This window comes from Zonotrichia leucophrys, chromosome 9, assembly GCF_028769735.1.
Source record: "Zonotrichia leucophrys gambelii isolate GWCS_2022_RI chromosome 9, RI_Zleu_2.0, whole genome shotgun sequence".
NCBI classification, from domain to species: domain Eukaryota; kingdom Metazoa; phylum Chordata; class Aves; order Passeriformes; family Passerellidae; genus Zonotrichia; species Zonotrichia leucophrys.
Window position 1 is genome coordinate 3,703,560 of NC_088179.1, and position 19,739 is coordinate 3,723,298.

Here is a 19,739-nt window from a genome sequence, read left to right on the forward strand (position 1 = left end):
AAGAGCTCCATCCAAGTTCCCTTAAAGGAACAACACTGAGTCATTAGTGCCACTGGCAAACACACACAACACATAAATGAAATGGTTTAGGGTATGAGAGCAGCATAAAAAGCACATCAAGAGTCAAAAGTAAGCGTCACTTTTCTTTAATTAAACTCAGTTTAAAACAAATGTATAGACCTCATATATGTAGACATAGAATGCCTGCAGAGAAATTCAAACCTGCACAGGAAAGCCTCCAAACACATTCTAGCCAAGCAACAAGAAACTGTGACCCTAAGAATGCACTGGAGACGTTTTTTCTGTTGGTTTCTTTTAATAACAACTATAGAAAAAACACTTGGCGTGCAGTTTGCTGTGGAAATATTGCAGTCATGTACATGTCAGCCTTCCAAAAAATCCCATCTCAGTCAGGAACACAATTGCAGAATAAAGTAATCAGGCCCTCCCCTCTGTGTGTATGGCAGGCTGGGTATTCACCTGTGCTGCAGTTTCTCCCAAATTCCTTTTCAGTCTCTCCTTGGAAGTGAAACCCTTTTCAGTTGCCCTCTGGCCGATTATTTTCCTGAATTTTCTTGTCTGACACTTCTTTCAGGCCTTGCATATGCTGCAATTTGAACTATTTTCCTCTTTCTCATCCAAGTTAATCTTAGTCACTGCAAAATTTGTGGTATTAAAAAATGGAGAATCAAAATCATGCAGAAAAACTTTATCTCATATCCAGTAAGGTATTGGTCAAATGTACAGAAAAGGTTGCGCTGAGTTCTGCACCAGACTGACTTTTTTAATATCATATCAGTGATATTCTACTCTGCAGAGTATGAACAGGGACTTGTGGTTCAGGGGGTTTTGTGCATTTAGAACTTTCAGAAATGTGCCCCTTAGCAGATTAGATATCAAGGTACATCTTTGTACATCAGCAGAGGTATCCAGGTGAATAACTAGGCAGCAGATGATAAATTTGTCCTCTGGGATTGATGTTTTGATTTTGTGGCTTAAATACTTTATTATCTACCTGATAAGTTATTTTTATATTATACTACCTTTTTGGTCTAAAGTAAAAAGACTAATTTCTATGCCTGTGTTCAAAGCCATTATCTCCAAAGCATTTACTCAGATGATACATTTCACTTTAAATTTGATTCCAGCTTCAACTGGACTGTTTTCTAATTACATTTCTGGTGTAGGTTTCATCCTTATATCCATGTGAGCTGAGTTATTCACAGTTAGAATTTTATTGCATCTAAATTACAAGTTTGGAATGTTGCTTCATATGTAATTAATTTGAGTAATTGTCATGGGTCTGCTAAACAGCCCATGTTCATTGAGATGAGGCTTTATAAATCAGACAGGCAGTGGGTCCACCAGGAGAGTTGGTGCAGTAGAGAAAGAGTGCAATAGCTAGTGCTGTTTTCATGTGTAATTAGAAAATGCATCATTCTCCAATTAAGGAAATTAATTAAAATCAAGCAGATGGTAATCAAGGCATATTGCAATATAATTTTCCCTAGTACATGCATTACTCTCAGGTGCTATCAATGTACACTATTGGTTTTACACTGTAAATTTAGCTCCAAGGTACATTATCCTGATTATCTATTTCTTGAGATAATCTTCTCACTTAGTTTTCAATGTTTTTCATTGAACATTGTACAATTAATCCTGTGCTACACATAAAAGGCAGTGGCTACAAAATTTTTATTATGGGATATTGTTCTTGTCCACAATAGTCCGGGGTCAAATACAAACTTAGATTAGCAAATATTTTGTCCGTATACAAATTAATCTCATTGTTATATGTGATGTGTTGTGATAACATTGATCATGTAATATAATGAGAATAATCATCATATTGACCCTGGAAAACAGAACATGTTGCTCACTTTACAAAGATTTAACATTCTCTAAATGTTTAATTGAGAGAATGTTAAAATTTGCTGAGCCTGCAGGCTCTGGGGGTGTGTGAAGCACGCCCTGGCAGCACCACTGAGAAAGCTCTGGGGGAGTGGCAGGCTTTGGGAAGGTCAGTTCCTGGAGGAGCCCTGTGCTTGGTGTCCCACTGGGCATTGCTGAGTTAGGGATGGCAGAGTTAGGGATAGTTGGTGCAGAGGGTACAGGTTTAACTCTTCCCTGGGATGCATTTCTGCAGATCAGGCTGCGCTCGTTGGACACAGCAGGTGCAGCTCTGGAGAGCAGCTCCAGCACTGCTGAGGGCCAGCTCTGCATCCTCACTGGGGGTTTGCCCCTCAATCTGGGCACCCTCCCCAAGGAGAGGTGGGAGGGCTGGCCTGGCAAACTGGGCAGAGCCTGCAGAGAACCTACAGCCAGAAGCCCCAGTGTGGATCAAGGGGTTTCCCTTGAAAACTGCAGCTGTTTGCTGGGCACAGCATCAACTCCAGCGGCCTGGGCTCTCCAGGCAGGGCTGGCTGCAGGCAAGGAGTGCCTGGGCACGGGGCAGGAAGGGCTGCTGCCCCCAGAGCACGGCTGGGAGTGCTGGTGTGTGCTGAGTGCTGAATTCAGGGACGGTTTTGTACGCACAGGAACTGCCAGGTGTGCCTTGGATGGGCCAAAGCAGCAATCTGGGAGCAGGACCCCTTCAGGATTAGCACAGTGGCATGGGTTATCCCTGTCCCTCTAAGCCCTGGGGATAAGGGCAGCACAACTGGTGGTGTCTGACTCTGAAGTGCATTTTTGTGACTTTCCATCTTGTTAAAGGATGACTTTTCATTTTGTTAAATAATACTTGCACTGCTAAATCAGTGCAAGTATTCATTTTCTTTATATCCCCACACAGCTAAATGAAAGAGAAATCTCCAAGTCTCATTTCTTTGTTATTTGCTTTTTAGTAAAGCAGTGAAATTTTCCTTTTAAGATAAAATACACAGAAATGGACAGCAAGAGCAGCTTGTGGCCTGGTGATTTGTTCACCTGTAGACAAAGTGCTGCCTGCCCTCATATGGCTTTGTAACTTCCCCAGAAAGAGCCTAAATGGTACACAGCAAACCAGCAAGGAATGGGACAGTTTGCCCATCAAAGAAACCTGTTGTATCCAGGTTAATACAATTTTTAAAAATTTTATTTAAAAAAAGGATTCAAAACTACTTTTTGCATCCCCTCTCCCCACTCCCCCATCAGAATTTTTCTCATTTATGCAGCTCTTTTGGGGTGGAGGGTGATCAGTTCTTCAGCATTAAGTATATACAGTTACATGCTTCAATAGGTACTTCAAAAAGCAAAAGGGGAGGAGTGCAAAATCCTGTTGAGGTCATAGGCATATGATGTGTATTTATTCTTTCTGGCTGCTTCCTTTTCCTCATTTAGTTGTCTCCTGGGATTTGGTCTCATTTCCCAAACCTGAGCAAGTTCAAACAGTCAAGTGCAGTCTCTGTAGCATTCAGCTGGGCTTCCTGTGTCAAGCTGTCCATTTTATAGCTCTTTGATTAATAAAGATGCTCTGGAAAAGAGGCCTTGAGAGTCCCATAGGAGTTTGGAATTCATTCCCAACTCTGAACGAACTTCAGACACATCTCTGTACTTGGAAGTATTTCAGGAGGATCACTTTCCCAGTGCTTACTGTGGAGTATCAGTGTAAAACCAAATCAAATGAAGAAATGACAAAAAGCTGACATAGAAACATTCTTTTATAGGAGCAGTAGGTAGAGTTCCAAAAAAAAAAAAAAAAAAGACCTAAAAGGCAGATTTCTATAAAATATTCCTATTGTTTAACAGAAGTTTAGGGGTTACCCAAATACCATTATTAACAAGACTGGATGGAAGAGGAACCCTTTCCTCTTTTTCCCTTCTAGCTTTTCAACAGCATCCCAACACCTGCATGCAATAAGTGAAAATTGTACTCCAAGGAACACTACTAAAACCTCAGTTATGTGCCCCAAAGCAATCGACAGGAGAGACAAGGGTAAAGAACAGCAGAGGTTTTATTGTGTTGGATCTTGTTCTTAGGGAAGCTGACTGTGATCTGAGTGCCAGTCAGTAAAGAGAGCTCCCCACACCTTGGATCACTTGCCACACAGAGTTATGGAATATTCTTGAACAGGTTACAGAAGATTTGGGTAAAACCAGGTCATAATTTAACCGTGTTCTGATTCCTAAGACTGTTACTGGGTATTTACTGCTTTTACACGTCTCTTTCATTTTCTTTATAACTCCATATAGCTAAAGGAAAGAGAAATCCTAAAGTTTTGTTTCTTTGCTATTTGCTTTTTAGTAAGGCAGTGAAAAGTTCCTTTTAAAATAAAAGTAGAGGGCATTTCTCAAGTGTGAACTCCTCACCAAGAGGTCAAGCTGCTTTGTAGCCAGAGATGGAACAATGTCATCACCTTGCCCCAGACGTGGCTTTTCTACTCTGAGGGATGCAAAACCCCACTGTGACCTCTGCAATCTCCATTTTCTAATTCTCATCACTCTGCTAGTCCCAGGACCAGGCCATCAGTGATGTGAGCAGCAGCTGCTCTATTTCATTAATAGATTAATTTCATCTCTCTACAAGATGCTTTCTACATGAGGGTGACAAACTATTTGTCTTTCAAGGCCCCATTGAGCATCTAAGAGCAAACAATGCACAGATCCAAAAGAAGTGGTTATTCTCTTTTTGATTGTCATTTTTGGGTGGAAATAAATAGCAGCTTCTCAGGAAAAATGGGGAATAGCTGACATTCAGAATGATCAATACCCACGTGCATTTTATGCTGTACTTGAGAACACCTTAAAAGTACTGCAAAGGTGTAGAATCTCACAGTATGCTTCTGGTTTCTTTCTGTATCAATTGTGAGTTAGATGTCTTCTATTTTTCTTTCTGTATCAATTGTGAGTTTGATTACTTTTATTTCTTCATTAAAAAAATGAAGAGCATGGTGTCTGTTAACTGGAGACAACAAAATTACCCTCCATAGCCAGAGAGATCTTACCATTAAAAAAACAATAGAATGCAGTGTGGGTGTTCAAGTACATACATTAACTATCAGAATGAAGCAGCATATTTAAAAAAAAACAATTGTAACTGACATTTAATTTAGAAGTATTTTCTTATCCAACAAAGCCTTGTAAATGTGCTAAATTGAAGAGGTGGTTTTCTTCTCAGTCTTGTGGCTCCTAATATAATTTGGGGGGGAAAAAAGAAGCCAGATACAGTTCTAGAGAGGAAAGGGCCTTGTTTCACAGAAAGCTCCTCCTGTTCTGAGGGCTTGAGCACATTCTTGCTCCATCCATCTCCAGAAGGAATAAGTGGTGTACAGCCCCTGTGCCACTCCATGTGCTCCAGAAAGGCTGAAGTCATTTGGAGCTGAACACAGAAAGGACAACCTTAGCTGTGCTGTCTTAGCTCTTTAAAAGAGGCTAATTGGCATTACATGTAATTAATTTGTTAAAAGGTGTATTGTTTTTTACACTAGAAAGAAGTCCTGCTATTGTAAGTCTGCTTATCCTTAAGTGGAGCAGTTTTGATGGGAAGCATAAGGCACCTCACCTGTCATTTCCAGAGACACCAGACAGACTATCTGAATTTAAAACCCCACAAAGTGGGAAATACTTAAGCTGATAAACTCTGTAAGTTGCTCTTAATGTGCTTTTTTTAGGAGTTTGAGCCCTTCCTTCAGCTGGCTGGAGAAGAGCTGCTTTTTCTCTTAAATCACACTATTGAACAGTTTAAATACTGCTGATGTCTTCTTTCATATTCCTCCAAAACATGATAGCATTTATAACACAGCAATTCCAGAAGAATATTTCAATATTCTTATACTGAGATATGATTATTGGGTTGAAGGTCTTACAGCACAAAACATTGATAAATGTATGAAAACAAGGGAGTCACAAAAACCAAAAAAGTTTGGATTTCTCAAGCTGCAGAGGTATCTATATTTTGTACTAGAAGTCTCCTTTTAGTTTTTACATTTCAACTCTTCAGAGTTACAGGGAGCAGACTATTAACCCTACAGAATGGGGGAAACTGGGTTTGAGGGTTTTCTTTAATTGGTATGTTCATAGCACAGAACTATGGCAGCAGCAGCATCTTTCAAAATGAAGACATGAACATGAATGATAAAACAGCCCAGGGTAATTAATCCTTGCAAGAAGAGACCTCCTTGTCTATGCACAGAATGAAAGCAAACACAAGTGAAATATCCAGAAACCCCAAAATCAAATGAGGACTGTAATGTGTGCAAGGAAAAAGGATGATCAAAGTGGGAACTAAGGCTTAAGACCTAAGAACCCTGAAGTTTTTATTGATGTGACAACATCTCTGTTTGAAGAAAAATAAAGTTAATGAAATTTACATGATGATAAACTTCCAAGTTCCACAGATTTTTCATAAGCAAAAAAACATTCATGAATCAGTGAACCACAGCAAGAGTAAGGCTCTGCCAGTTTTGCAGACTGATTTACACTTGGAGGAGAAGGAAGGGAGGGAGGGCACTTTGATTCAAGTCATAGAGGCTAGGATGAACTCAGCTGCCAAATTCTGTGTTCTGCTCACTTTGTGAGCTTAGGCATTTTCATTTGGATGGGCATTTAGAGAGATTGTGGTAGAGCTTTACATTAAGCCAAACCATCAAAAGTTGGGCAATAAATGAAGACAGAAAATAGAAATTCAAAATAATGCTGATTTTGTTACAAAATCAAGGGCAGACTGAACAAATCCAAGAAGTATTTTCAATTGTTTGAAAACCTGAAGATGAAACAGTGTCCCAAATTCAAGGCATAATTTCGAGCTTTATAATGTTACCTGGAAAAAATTATGTCCATCAGATGAGGTTAGGATGTATGTCTGCAATTCCCAGACTCTCAAGTTAGATCTGAGGCTAAACTGGAGCTTCAGCACTGGTGGAGGCAGCAACAGCTGAAGGAACAGGCTGTGGCTCTTCTGGTGGATTGTGAAGTTTTGTTTCTGAAACACTAAATTCCATCATGGGGTCTTTCATCTCCACCACAGGTGCAAAAAACACCAGTAATGCTAATTCCAGCAATCCAGATCCTATTTCATATGCAGAAATTAACCCAAAGGCAAGGAATAGAAATGCATACATCATCCCATTCAATTATTCAGCAGTTTTGCAGACACACCGGAAAAAAACTAGCTTCCAATATAAAAATTGTCTATGAAAGAGTCTAACTTGAATTTGTCTCCATGGATCATAATTCCACATGTGCCTCTGGATCTGTAGAAGAGGAGAGAAAAATGAGCACTCAGTTTGAGCTGCCTCAGTTGGCAGGTTGGTTTGAGAATCAATAAAGCCTCCCAAGACTTGTTCTTTGCAAGGTACCAGTGCCTGAAGAACAATTCTCACCCACAGTGTGTAGCAGAACTTCTTTAAGGGTTAAGAAAAGGCCAAGCTCATAAAATTTCAGGAACAGTGAGGGTCTTTTACAGAACTGGAACAAATCTGTTCTCTGACTTTCAGAATTAGGTTAAATTACACCAGACTTGCTCAGCAAGGTCCTTCCATCCCATGATGATTTCATTCAGCCCTTGCATGGTACAAGGGAGGGAGGACACAGCACAAGACCAAAAGGCACAGAGAAAGTCACAGAAGTACAGAAAGAAAAATTACCATGTGTGTGTTGTCCTGGCATCTCAGCTGGTGTTCCCATTTCCTTCTCCTTCTGGAAATTACTCTGGAGCAGTTTGATTTCTTGATCATAGTCCTGCCACTCTGGAACTATCCTCATGGCTGCCTGCAGCTTGGGCTCTTTGGTCATTGGGTTGTTACACTGCAAACAGAACACACAGGCTACAAAAAGGTTTCTGCACTCAACAGAGGTGTGCTCCCCTCTGCAGGGATCTTCAGCCAGAGAACAGTGCAAAGTCTCTTTCCAAATTCATAACAATGCCACTGCTCCAGGTAAGAGAAACACAGAAGCTAATGGCAAAAACTCAAGTGCTGAAAATGTGCTGAGGAAGGAAAGTGCCTCTACAACTGGTTGCTGTGTTTTAATGTGCTGTGAGAGTGAGGGAATCATTCTGCACTCACCAGATCAATGGTTTTTGCTCTCTTCTTTGAGGAATCATCACACCATGTTTCACACCACAGCCACTCCTGGGGCAGGGACTTGATTGGTACTTGGTGGATCATGTTGTTTGGCAAATCCTGTTGTGCAGAGTAAGAGTTAGTAGCTGTTTGCACAGGGTGCAGGATGGGAGGAGCAACCCCCCTCCCAAACCAACAGGATTGTGAAGGTTAACTTCTGTAAGAGTTTTCTTTATCCCAATGCAAATATGAAGTGATGAATCCACACCTCATCCCATTCCAAAGACTCTGGGAAAATCCCAGGTCCCATCCTGACACCATAGCCCAGTAAAACAAAACAGACACAATAAAGCACACCTGATCAAGGTTGGACAGACTGTTTGGATCCTGACTCAGACCCTGATACTGTCCTCTGAGTCGATCTCCAGCTGCTATCTTCCTGAACTTCTTCAGATCCACAACGTACAGAGCACTATGTGGAGATGATGCAATTAGTAATGACTGCAATTAGTGATTTCACTGAGGGGTAACACTGCAGCCCTACTAAACCTCTGAGACACAATACCTTAAAACAGTCTCAGGGTGGCAGCACATCTATGATCTATTACCAGGCAGGAAAGCAGCTCTAACCAAGTCATGGCATGTACAAAAAAGAATTTCCAACAAATCTGTCTTAGCTTTGCTGTCATGCAGTCCCTGTTCCAACATTTGTTATTAACAAAGGAAGATGTCTGTTAACTAACACTTCAGTTCTTCATCTCTAAAAGTTGTAGCAGACTGAAAATAACTTCAGAGTCTCTAGTGCTTCATTGGCCACAGAACCTTAAAGAGGCAGCAGGAAGCAACAAGTGGTTTTCAGGCAGTGCTGCATACCTCAGCTAGTTTTCTGCTAAATCCAAGTAGCAACCTCTCTATTTTAGGAAAAAAAGAAGAATTCTTCATACCTGATGTGGTATTTTCTTCCAGCTAAATGACTTGCCCAGTATCCTGATTTCCAGAACCTGTATCCATCCATCTCCCTTCGGCTGTCACAGAAGGGGGTGTATCCATAAGGAGCACCATCCAAATTAAAATCCCTCAATTCCTTCAGGTCTGTGCGCACAATCTGAGGGGAAAGAACATTTTATTTGCATTTCTAGGAGCCTGCCCTTCTAGGGTTGTTTGCAAATGCTGTATAGGATTTAATTCAAACTGAGCAAACAGATAAAGGAAGAATTACCTGATATATATGTGGCAGTTTTTTGCATTATATATATGTAGTACAAAAATACAGCACAAAAAGTGTTGTCTCCCCTGCCCTAAGAGCTGAAGCAAATAAAATAGAGCTTCAAATAACCTGATGGGGGTTGGTTTGGAGAGATGAAATGCAAAACTTTTTTAATAAGCAGCAAGAATTCTCACTATGCATGAACTGGGATTCTTGGTATCCCTTCCTCTTCAGTGTTTGCAGATCCTTCAGGGATGAAAGCTTTTTAATGGCTTTTTGACACAGATGTGGCACTAGCACTACTTTAAAAATATCACTCTAATGGGAATAAAATGCCTTAGTATCTCTCACAAGCAGAGAAACAAACTGTCCAAAATGACAACTGGGGAGCTGGAAACCTCTGCTAACTGATCCTTCAGCTTCAGTTTGACCTGGCATGGCTTCCCACTGAACATGTGCCAAACCCCCCAGGCAGCTCACACTCACTTGTTGATAATCTGATAATACTTCTCACTTCACATGTACTTCTGAGAGTAGTTTTGGCAGCTCTCACTGTGCACATTTCCTGCCCTTCCCACCCAGGAGCTGAGGAGGGGCACACACAAAGCCTCCCATGGCCTTGTGCACAAGGGATTTGCCTTCTCTATCTCTGGCCAAGGTAAAAGCAGGGCCTGGGAGGGCAGAGTGGTTGGTGACTTAGGAAAATACTGTCTGTGGTAAGTGATCTGCAGGCTGGGAGAACAGCCTGAACTGCAAAACTGGAAGGGTGAAATGAGAATCTGTTTGGCAAGCTGGCTGGAATCACAGTGAGTGAATGAGGAACCAGATAACAGTAAAAGACAGGCCAACAAAACCAATCTTGTGCAAACAGGCACAAAACCCAGCCCTCAGTGAAGCATGCCATAATTACAGAATCAACCTCCAGTCATGCCTGTGAAGGGCTCAAACTTGCAACCCTTCCAGCAATATGGAAATTATATTCTAGAACTTATTCATTAAAAAAAAAAACAGGAAAAAAAGAAAAGATCAAATAACTGCAGCCTCAGTGTTACCTGATCAGCATCCACAAAGAGGATTTTATCAACAGCTAATGGGAAGAGCACATCTAGAAAGAGGATCTTGTAACCCCAGATGATTCGCTGCTTCTCTGTCTGTTGGTGCAGCCAGCGTGGCCATTTATACTGCACAAGCTCATACTGGAAATTGTACTTCTTGGCCATGTATGGGATGAACTCCTGCAGAGGGAGGGGAAAAAAGCAGCTTATCTCAGTTCTTTGTTCCTCTGCAGGAAAAAGAAAAGCACATTACAAGAGACAGACTTCAGTCGAAGGCACAGAACATCAGCAAATGAAATACCACAAAGAAAATTAATTTCATTTTTAATTCACACAAAACACTGAGGCCAAGCTGGACAATCAATACAAATTGTAAAGGCAACTAACTATTTCAGCATTTTTGTCCATTATGAGCCATTTCATTGTGATCCACAGAGGAGAATGCATTACTCAAATCATAAAAATTCACAGATGGGACAATTCTTTAGGGGTGTACACAGCAGTGTAAGTGGAAGCACGTAAAATGTGAGAAGAGCATTGGGTATTGAGCCTTTTTTTAGTAGAAAAACTTGGCCCACTGTCACATGAGCTGACATTCCCATCTGTGTGTGAGGCTTCCTCCAGCTTTGGGTGAGTTCAGGTTTAGCCAAGTGATGCTGGCAAAGGGAGGGGGAAGCAGCTTGTGGCACCTTTCCCCCACCACCAAATAAATTTCTAATTAGTAACAAACCTTGAATGTAGGGGATAAGTAGTTCTTCAGAAACCAAAACTTTAAGGGAGTCTTGGTGTGTTTCAGCACAGACAACATCATTATGCTATCAAAAGAAAAAAAAATAAAGCAGTTACAGGAACAAGTGGCATCCATGAAAAGTGAGCTGTGTTATAGATCACAAATTGCTGGGCTACATGATTAAATTATTTGCAGTTATGTGTCAGGTAACTGAACTTTATAAATAAAGAAAAAGTGGGTAGCTTCAGCCTATTGTAAATTGCTTAATTTTATTGACAAAATTACTAAATCCCCAACATCTCTATATTTTAACTAGGCACAGAATATACAACCTGTTGGCTTTTACAGTCCTTTGAGAACAACAGAAGCTCAGATTCTTTCCAAAGCAACTTTTTCTGTAACTTCTTAACAATACATTATATTATATATTGTAGTGAGAAAATATATATATTATTATATATGTAATATAATATAATATAGTATAATATAATATAGTATAATATAATATAGTATAATATAATATAATATAATATAATATAATTAATATATTTCTATATAATATATATATAATATATATATATTATTATATATGTTATATTGTAGTGAGAAAACTTAGGACAGCAACACACCATATATTAAACTAAGTCAATTTTTAACTCATGAATGCTATGCAGACACAAGTTCCCATGACATGGTAAATGCAGATTCTAGTGGACTTCTGAAGCATTGAAAAAGTGGAGTTTTTTATACTCTTGCAGATTGTAACCTTTTTCCTGGTGCAAGGCCACCACCCTTTGGCACATTGGGGTTACAAATTCTCAACTAACCGTAGGAATCTCTCATACAGGTGTCCTGAAGCCACAGAGAATATATTTAGTACATCATCTTTATCCTGTTTCACATCTTCATTCTTCTGTCCTCCTGTGAATCCCCTGAAAGGAAAAACATGGTTCTGTGAAGGACAAGCTAGGAAGGGCCAGCTCTATAGGAAAGGCTGCAAATACAAATGTTTTCAGGCTCCCAAGTAGCAGGGGGGGTAAAGGAAGGTAAAAGCAGATGCAAAGCAGGAATCCAGAGTTCTAGAAACAGAGTCCAATGAATGATAGCCCTGAATTCAAGCAGACTTAACAGACAGCTGTGGAATTTCACAGACACCACAGTATTGCCAAATAGTTTTCCAGTTTCAAGAAACTTGTAGGTTATCATTGAATTCGTTTTACCATTTCAGAGATTCCCAAAATCCAGATTCATTCTCATTGGTGCCATCACTTAGCAGATCTTCATTCATCATATCAAACTTTTTCTGCACCTGTGAAGCAAGACATGGCTTTAGTGAGTTGGAAGCACATATTGAGTAGATATTGTCAGGAGTGTTATCCTGACACTGGTTCTGTTTTTACCTGCTTGAATTACACCCCATGAGCTGACAGGTAACCTAAGCTCTCTGGGAAAACAGCTCAGTAATGAGTGACTTTTTCCAAACAGATTTCAAAGGAGCTTTTAGACATGGCATGTTAGTCTGGATGGTTAAAATGCTTTTTTAAGAGATATTTAATGAAATGGATGCCAGTGATCTTTCTGGCTAAGAAAAACCTTCAAAGAAACCAACAACCTCTACCCCTCAAAAAACCAACACACCAACTCCACCAGTCTCTAACTGGTATAATTGGCACTGAGACTCCAAAGCAAATACACAGACAAGACAGTGAATGGGTAGAACATCCCAAAAATAGTCCAGCACATGTAAATGTTGCCAGGTGTGAATTGGGTCTGTTATAGCCATCACTTATCTACCAGTCATTCTCCTTGAACTTCTCAGCTATGGCATTACCATTGTACCTGACAGGCAACCCTAAGAGACAGCAGATTAGTAATTTACCATTTTTTTCTTCTTTTTTCAAATGTATTCTCACCTAGCCTGTGTCAGAGTGACACAAAAAAAATTAATACAATTTATCTGTGACAGATAAAATGCTGGCTCAGTGGACATACTGAATGCTTATTACTAGACATATACTACATATGTAATATATAATGTACATGTGCACATTACTAGACAAAGGGCATACAAAACTGCTTTATCCTGAAGTTATAAGCAGTCAGGAAAATGTGAGTATTAATGTAGCTCAAGGACATACACAAGGAACAGGACTTTGTCATTCTCTCCTGTATTAAAAACCCAAATCAAGGCTACAGATGATGCTCTCTACCCCTGATACTGTGAGGTGAGCTTAGTGCAGACTGCCTCAAGTGTGTGCTCATAGGAAAGGAGCTTCAGGCCTTAATCCAAGTTTCTCCCCACTGCTGATCAAACAGACTTCTTTAAGGGCACCTCTGGTTTATAAACTCACCTTCACTTTAATAATTTTGCTCTTGAAGTTATTGAGAACAACAATAACTTCATTAGCTTCAGGTGGAGAGTCCGTGCCATCGTGGCTGAAAATAGAGCAAGATACTGATTTTTACTACAAAGCAAAAATATGTTCTTTATTTCTTCTGGCCATTTTTATACATGTATTTAGCCTTAGCACTGCAAAACAGGTTTCAGACATGCCAAAGAAACAAACACATTTATCTGAACACAGTTAATGGGGTTTTTAATTAATTAATTTCACCTTGCATAACCTATGTTTAGTATGACATGTAATTTGCTGTTTAATTTGCTGCTCAGGTCACCACACTTTGGCAAGGGAACCATTAGATTCACATATTACAATGCTCACCTACTTCAGAAGCTTTACAAGAAAAAGACTGAAGTATTTCTTATCCTGGCCTACCTGTAGATCCTGTAAATATCTTCAGATCTGCCTTTTCTCAGTCTTAGAGTCCATGCACCAGGATTGGCTTTTAACTGGAAGTAGCCCTGTAAAGTGAAAAGAATATTTGGCACTTTCCAGAAAATGCAAATGCAGAAATATTAGCTTTGAAGTTATGGGGTTTGACTCACTGTTTTAGATATAAAATGTTATTTGCAAGCCAGATTGTTATTAAATCCAGAGAACAAGAGAAAAGCCCCAGAAATCATTCTATTCAAAATTGTTGGGTTTTCCCTATGAGATAGAAGCTTGAAAAAATCTTGCATTATTTGTTAGATCAAAGTCTTCACTGTCCTGATGGGAGCAGTGCAAGCCCAAAGTCTTTTCCTGCAAAAGGTTCCCTTCATGAAGGAGTGAGGGAATTTCAAAACACTGATTTGTGATTATACAAGAAAATCTAAAGGAATTCTGAAGCTCTACAGAGTGGTAATGCTAGAGCAGAAGCAGTAACATAATTTACATGTTACAAGATATCTCTTCTACAGAACTTTAAAATTCAAATATTGTGTTCAAGTCTTTTTAAGCTTCAGATTCAGATCTTAAGATTCAGATTCAGATCTGAGTATTTTCCACAGGGATTTAGATTATTAGACCTATAGAAGACACATGCAACTGTAGAGATTCTCCCATTCACTTTTGCACTGTGGCTTCAAATGCTTGCAGTACCTATATCAGCCAAGCTGCTTTAATAAGAAAATTTTAAAATATTTTTGAAAATTTTGATGTAGTTAATTAGAAAAAGGACACTTCTGAGTTTTAGTCCCCAACATGAACACACCACATATAAAATCACATGTAAAATAAGGCTGATCACATGTAAAGTAATTCACATCTTCCTTTCTACAGTAAGAAATACTACATCACTGTAGGATATACTCTGGCTAAGTAAAGGCACAAATTGAAAATGAGTAAGAAGTCTAAAATAAATATTTAGTACCAGGAAACAAGGAATGTTTTTCCTTGTTTTTTATTTTAATTGATTTAAATAAATGTAATAACTTTAAAAAACTTAAAGATTAAAAAAATACAAGGAAAAAAACCAACACAAGAGGTAATGTACTTCAGTTTTTCACTAACATTACATATCAAGAAAACACTCCAGTGGCAAAATTCCTGTGCCATAATTTCAGTCTATTACCTTTCCCCTGCTCCAGTGTGGACACTGAGAACAGACACATCCCTTATGCAGTGACAGTACAAAAGCAGCTGCAGGGAATAATCATACACTTGGATTTGCAGCATCTTTCCTCACCTAAAATAAGCAAATCCCATTCTTTCACACTTCCTTTATTTTCTACAATGCCAACTATCCTTGCTGACTCTCTCCATTTATGGAACAGATCTCCTGAAGAAATGGGACCCAAAAAGTCAGACTGAGGCTCACAGCACCAGAGTGATGGCCCAGGGAGGACCCTGTCCCAGGAAAACAACTGAGCTCCCCTGGAAAGGGGCTGCTTGAGAATATTGGCAGCATTTAGAGACATTCCAGAATATCTCAGAAGGGAAAGGAGCTCATGTTGAAAGCGGTGAGAGGTGTGAAGCTCCAGACATCGTGTGAGGAATGAAGGGTTCTGGTGCATCTGCATCAGCTGTGGAGTGCAAGTTACAGCCCAAACCCAGAGGCCAGGCTAGGAAACGCCCAGGGGTGGGAGGCAGGGCTGTGCTGGCTGTGCCATTCCAGGAGAACACTCACCAGGTTGGCCATGACAATGGTGTCCACGATGACAGGGCTGCTGGAGGTGCCCAGGGTGAACTGCAGTCCCCGAGGTGGCTGCCCAGTTGTAATGTCATAGCAGTGGCCCTCCAGCAGCAGGTACTCCAGCTCATACTCTGCAGCTACAACACTCTCCACCTGAAAGGAGCAGACACTGCTGACTGCAGCCAGAGCTCTAAAGTGCCAGCTTTTATCCTCTAGAACAGCTATAGTCATTTTAAAAAAACCAAATTTCACCAGAGTAATTTTATTGTCAGACAAATACCTAGAAAACCTCAGAGCTCAGCTCCTTCAAGTGATAATCCTCACACAAATATTGTTAAGAGTGGCCCAGATCAAAAGTATTTGAATCTCAACATATGTTAAGATAGGAAAAAGGAAGGATTGTTGCTCTATTCCACAATTAATTTTTTTAACATTTACTGGAGAATGGAGTTGGTATCTCATAAAAAGTATATGATGGGATCCAGAATTTTGACTGTAAATGTGTTTAAAGCTGGTCTCACCTAGTATCAGCCATCTGAAATAAACATTTTGTTTTGCTCTGCATTACTCTTACAGTGCACTAGGTACTGTGAGGACACACCCATTCCTTTTTTTTCTACACTGAACAAAAGTGCCAAGGAAAGAGAAAAGAAAAAATAACCAAAAAAAAAGAAACCCACAACCCCAAAAGACTTGGGTCAGTCCCTACCAGGCCAAATTGAGATGTAGCCTGAGGACAGTACATAAGCAGAATGTTAGTCTAATCCCACAAAGCATCTCCTCTCACTGCACATCCAAAATGACACATTAATTGCTACAGCACCAACAGACTGCACACTGGGAACTGGAAATGGTGCACCTGCAAAAGTAAAGCTGCTGTTTATTTGGAAGCTCAGGAATGCACTTGGAATGCCTGAAGCATTTAATCCCCCTCTCTCTCAGGTTTTCAATTAATCAGTGGGGCAGGCATGGAAATCAGAGGCTTGAAATGTAGTATTAATGCTTCATTTATGGCTTTACAGCTAGGTTAAGAGATGAAAACCAAGAAACTCCTAAACCAAAACATACTAACCCAAAATCAAAACCATAAAACAGACACCCAATTTCCTAGATTTGTGAATTACTAGTACAGGAATAGCAATAACAGATATACCACAAAACCACATCATATTCCCAAACAATATCAGAGAGATGCAGAAGCAAGAGGGGGCGAATAATAGAGACTAATAATGCAGTGATCAGTGAGAAGGGGACCCACATCTGTGATGCCCACAAGGCTGCAAACATTGTCACTTTTCCAGAGGCCTCTCTGTAAAGGATTTAACAATCTTGGTACACACACATGTGTAATACCTTTACAATAAGGTAAATAAATAAGGGATTTTCCCTTTTTCTCCCTCTGAATGTTGGGCAGCACTGCCCAGACCCACAGTCCAACACTCTGAGTCAAGGTGTGCTCAAGCAGCAGCAAGCTCCTGAACCTACAGCAGCTGAGTGCATGGTTTTACTGCTGCATTGATACTGCACATCCTTCTGTGGACCACAGGAGTGTTTACCAGTTAACAAGAACTGTGAAATTAGTGAAAACCAGCTTGGTGGCTTCTAGGAGCAAGGGAAAGGACCTGCTCCAAGCCCACAGTGTCAGGCATCCACAAGTAATTGAGGACAGCAATCCTGCTGGTGGGGAGCTTATGCTTCCCCTCCTAGAAACCATTTAGAGGTCTGTAAATGCAGTAATATCCATAGCTCTAAGTTTATTGGCATTTTAAAATTCTGCATTTCTTTCCCATTAAATAAAAACAAGCCCTGGAAAAGCAGCACCATTTAAATGCAGTAGGAACACGATGATTTCTCTTACCTCCTCTAAGAAGATATTGTCAAGGTCATAGGGGGTTCTAACAGACTCCACCATCCAACTCTCAGGAGTGTTTAAATTCAGAGTAAACAATGGAGATTGGGGCATATCCAAAAACTTGGCAATTGGTCCTGGAGCAAAGTTATTCTCTGCTGTGAAAGAAATCTCTGGCTCCAAAACATAGCGGTAAAAGCTGAAATTTCAGAGAGAAAATGTTAGAAAACTCATCTGCCAAAATTTGTTAATATTTCACTCTCATTGTATTTGCAGATGCCATCAGCTCTCTCTGACCTCTGATATCTCCAAGCCTTTGTCCAAAGCAATGCAGGTTGTGTTAACCTTAGGACAGGTCAGAATTTCTATCTTGAAGGACCAAAACAAACTGTGCAAGACTTAACTAGTAAGTTATTTAATTTTATATAAATACAAAAAAAAAAAAAATTAAAAGCACCCAACTTGTAAAATAGCAGAATTACTTCAGGCCATCCACAAATTCCCAGATTCTCTGTGGGAAATGATGCTATTATACAAATGAGATCAAAGCAGTTATTGAGATTTCCCATGGGACAGCTGACCATGCTTCTGTGCTTGCACATTCCAACAGGTTTCTCTCTCTCTGCCCACCCTGTATGATGGAACTGCTTACCTTTTCAGTGGCATGTCAGAAAGCTTAGACTGGCAGTTCATAAACACTCTCAGGTTCATATTTATCAGTTGGTTCAAAACCTAAAGTAATGAGAAAGAGAGATCCCTTAAAATGCTAATGAGGAGAGCTCATTTTATAAGCAGACCACTGTTTTTTAACAGACCACTGTTTTATAGACAGGACCTCAGGGTGGATGTTATCTGCTCATTCCCAATCCTCCCTCCTTGTAGTTTGCTTCACCACCTCTTCCCCCCTTTTTAATTGGTGGTTTTAAGCACAGTTACCTGCTCCTCATATTTCAGATATTCTTTTTGGAATGCTGAGGACCTTCCTCAAGAACAGAGTTACTGCAAACTAAGCTGTTAAAACACTGAAACTAAAAGCTTTCTGGACAATAGCTGAGTATGATTTTATTAGTGTGTAGTGCAGCTTAATTAGTATTTCCACTGATAAATGCATTGTGAAATTCAGACACCATTCAGACCATTCTAATTCAGACCATTAGAAAGCCACTGATCACCACACAGTCAAAGAGGAAACAAACATTCCAAAATGATGGAATTTGAAGTTCTCACAACCCTGCCTACGTACCAAAAGTAATGGAGCAAGTCTTTGAGCATCTCTGGTCACAGGATCAACAATAGCCACAACATCAAAGTATGTCTCCCCCTCTTTTGGTCTCAGTTTAACTGCACTAAACAGAAGAAAATACAATTTTAAAGTATCAAATAAAGTATCAATTTTAAAGTATCAAACTTGAAATGCATTACAACCCACTGCTATCCATCTCATTCTGAACTGAAATTACTTCCTAAATGCTGTGCGCCTTCAGAAGCTTAATAGAGAAAAAAATAGACATATACATGTATGTTTATTTAGATAGGTGAAGAGATAAAATGAATTTCTGGAATCTTTCTGAAAACTGTTGGGGACTCTCCTCCTGCTACTTAGATTTTTTTTTAATTAAATGCAACATAGAACAATGGGGAAGTTAAAAGACACAGAAAAGCCTTGTGCAGCAATTCTATACCTGTATCGTTCTTCAAAAAACTGATATTCAATCCTTGCCTCTCCTTTTGGCTGAGCAGAAAGAAGAGCATCCACTTTCATTACCAAGTCACTTGCCCTGAAAAGAAGGAAAAGGCTTGCAGATATCAAGAAAAAAGGCTGTAGTTATCACATTTCTGTCAGGCAGCAGCATAGAAGGCAAACAGAATCCAGATACCAAACACTCCTACTACCTCCCTACACAGGGTCTGAAGAATGAAACATATTTAAGGGTTAATCCACCAGTAATTTAAACTGGTTGCAGCCTTATTACTGAGTATACCAAAGGATTTAAGTCTAACAAATACAGAACAGCTGTATTTTAGGGGTCACCCATGTTACAGAAACTGCATTCCTGATCTTCACCAACCACTCAGACCTGAAAGCCATTCAGATCAAACCCTTGTTCCACTGCTCTTCCCATTTTACACTGCAACTCTGAGCACTAGGAAGCAATCCTCTAAGTGGAAGGGTCCTATCATAAAAGATAATTACTTTCAAGCACTTTTTCTTTTTCAATATTTCCATAATTTTTCAGTCTAGTATTTTAAGAATATATTCAATCTTTAAGGTGTAAAACCTCTTGAAAGTTCAATGAAAATAGATTTGTACATCACACTTTTGCCAAGAAGCAAAACTGCAACCTACAGGTCTGTCAGCTTTTCTTGAATTAACTGAGATTTCTAGTGACAGCTGTTTACT

At 39.7% G+C, this 19,739-nt stretch overlaps 1 protein-coding gene across 3 annotated transcripts in view; it reads right to left on the reverse strand.

The window, feature by feature from the left end:
- Positions 1-3,058: 3,058 nt before the first annotated feature.
- The window catches only part of UGGT1 (UDP-glucose glycoprotein glucosyltransferase 1), a 41,055-nt gene continuing 24,374 nt past the window's right edge, over positions 3,059-19,739 (reverse strand). For all 3 annotated transcript variants that reach the window (XM_064720769.1, XM_064720767.1, XM_064720768.1), the window contains 16 exons: positions 19,021-19,116; positions 18,582-18,684; positions 17,991-18,070; positions 17,348-17,537; positions 15,484-15,642; positions 13,752-13,837; positions 13,326-13,410; positions 12,195-12,283; positions 11,802-11,906; positions 10,975-11,059; positions 10,242-10,424; positions 8,927-9,087; positions 8,340-8,454; positions 7,986-8,102; positions 7,566-7,725; positions 3,059-7,172 (listed from right to left, as the gene is read on the reverse strand). In XM_064720769.1, coding sequence (XP_064576839.1) covers positions 7,147-7,172; positions 7,566-7,725; positions 7,986-8,102; positions 8,340-8,454; positions 8,927-9,087; positions 10,242-10,424; positions 10,975-11,059; positions 11,802-11,906; positions 12,195-12,283; positions 13,326-13,410; positions 13,752-13,837; positions 15,484-15,642; positions 17,348-17,537; positions 17,991-18,070; positions 18,582-18,684; positions 19,021-19,116 — 1,840 coding nt within the window. In that variant the 3' untranslated portion in view covers positions 3,059-7,146. The remainder of the gene's footprint in view (positions 7,173-7,565; positions 7,726-7,985; positions 8,103-8,339; positions 8,455-8,926; positions 9,088-10,241; positions 10,425-10,974; positions 11,060-11,801; positions 11,907-12,194; positions 12,284-13,325; positions 13,411-13,751; positions 13,838-15,483; positions 15,643-17,347; positions 17,538-17,990; positions 18,071-18,581; positions 18,685-19,020; positions 19,117-19,739) is intronic.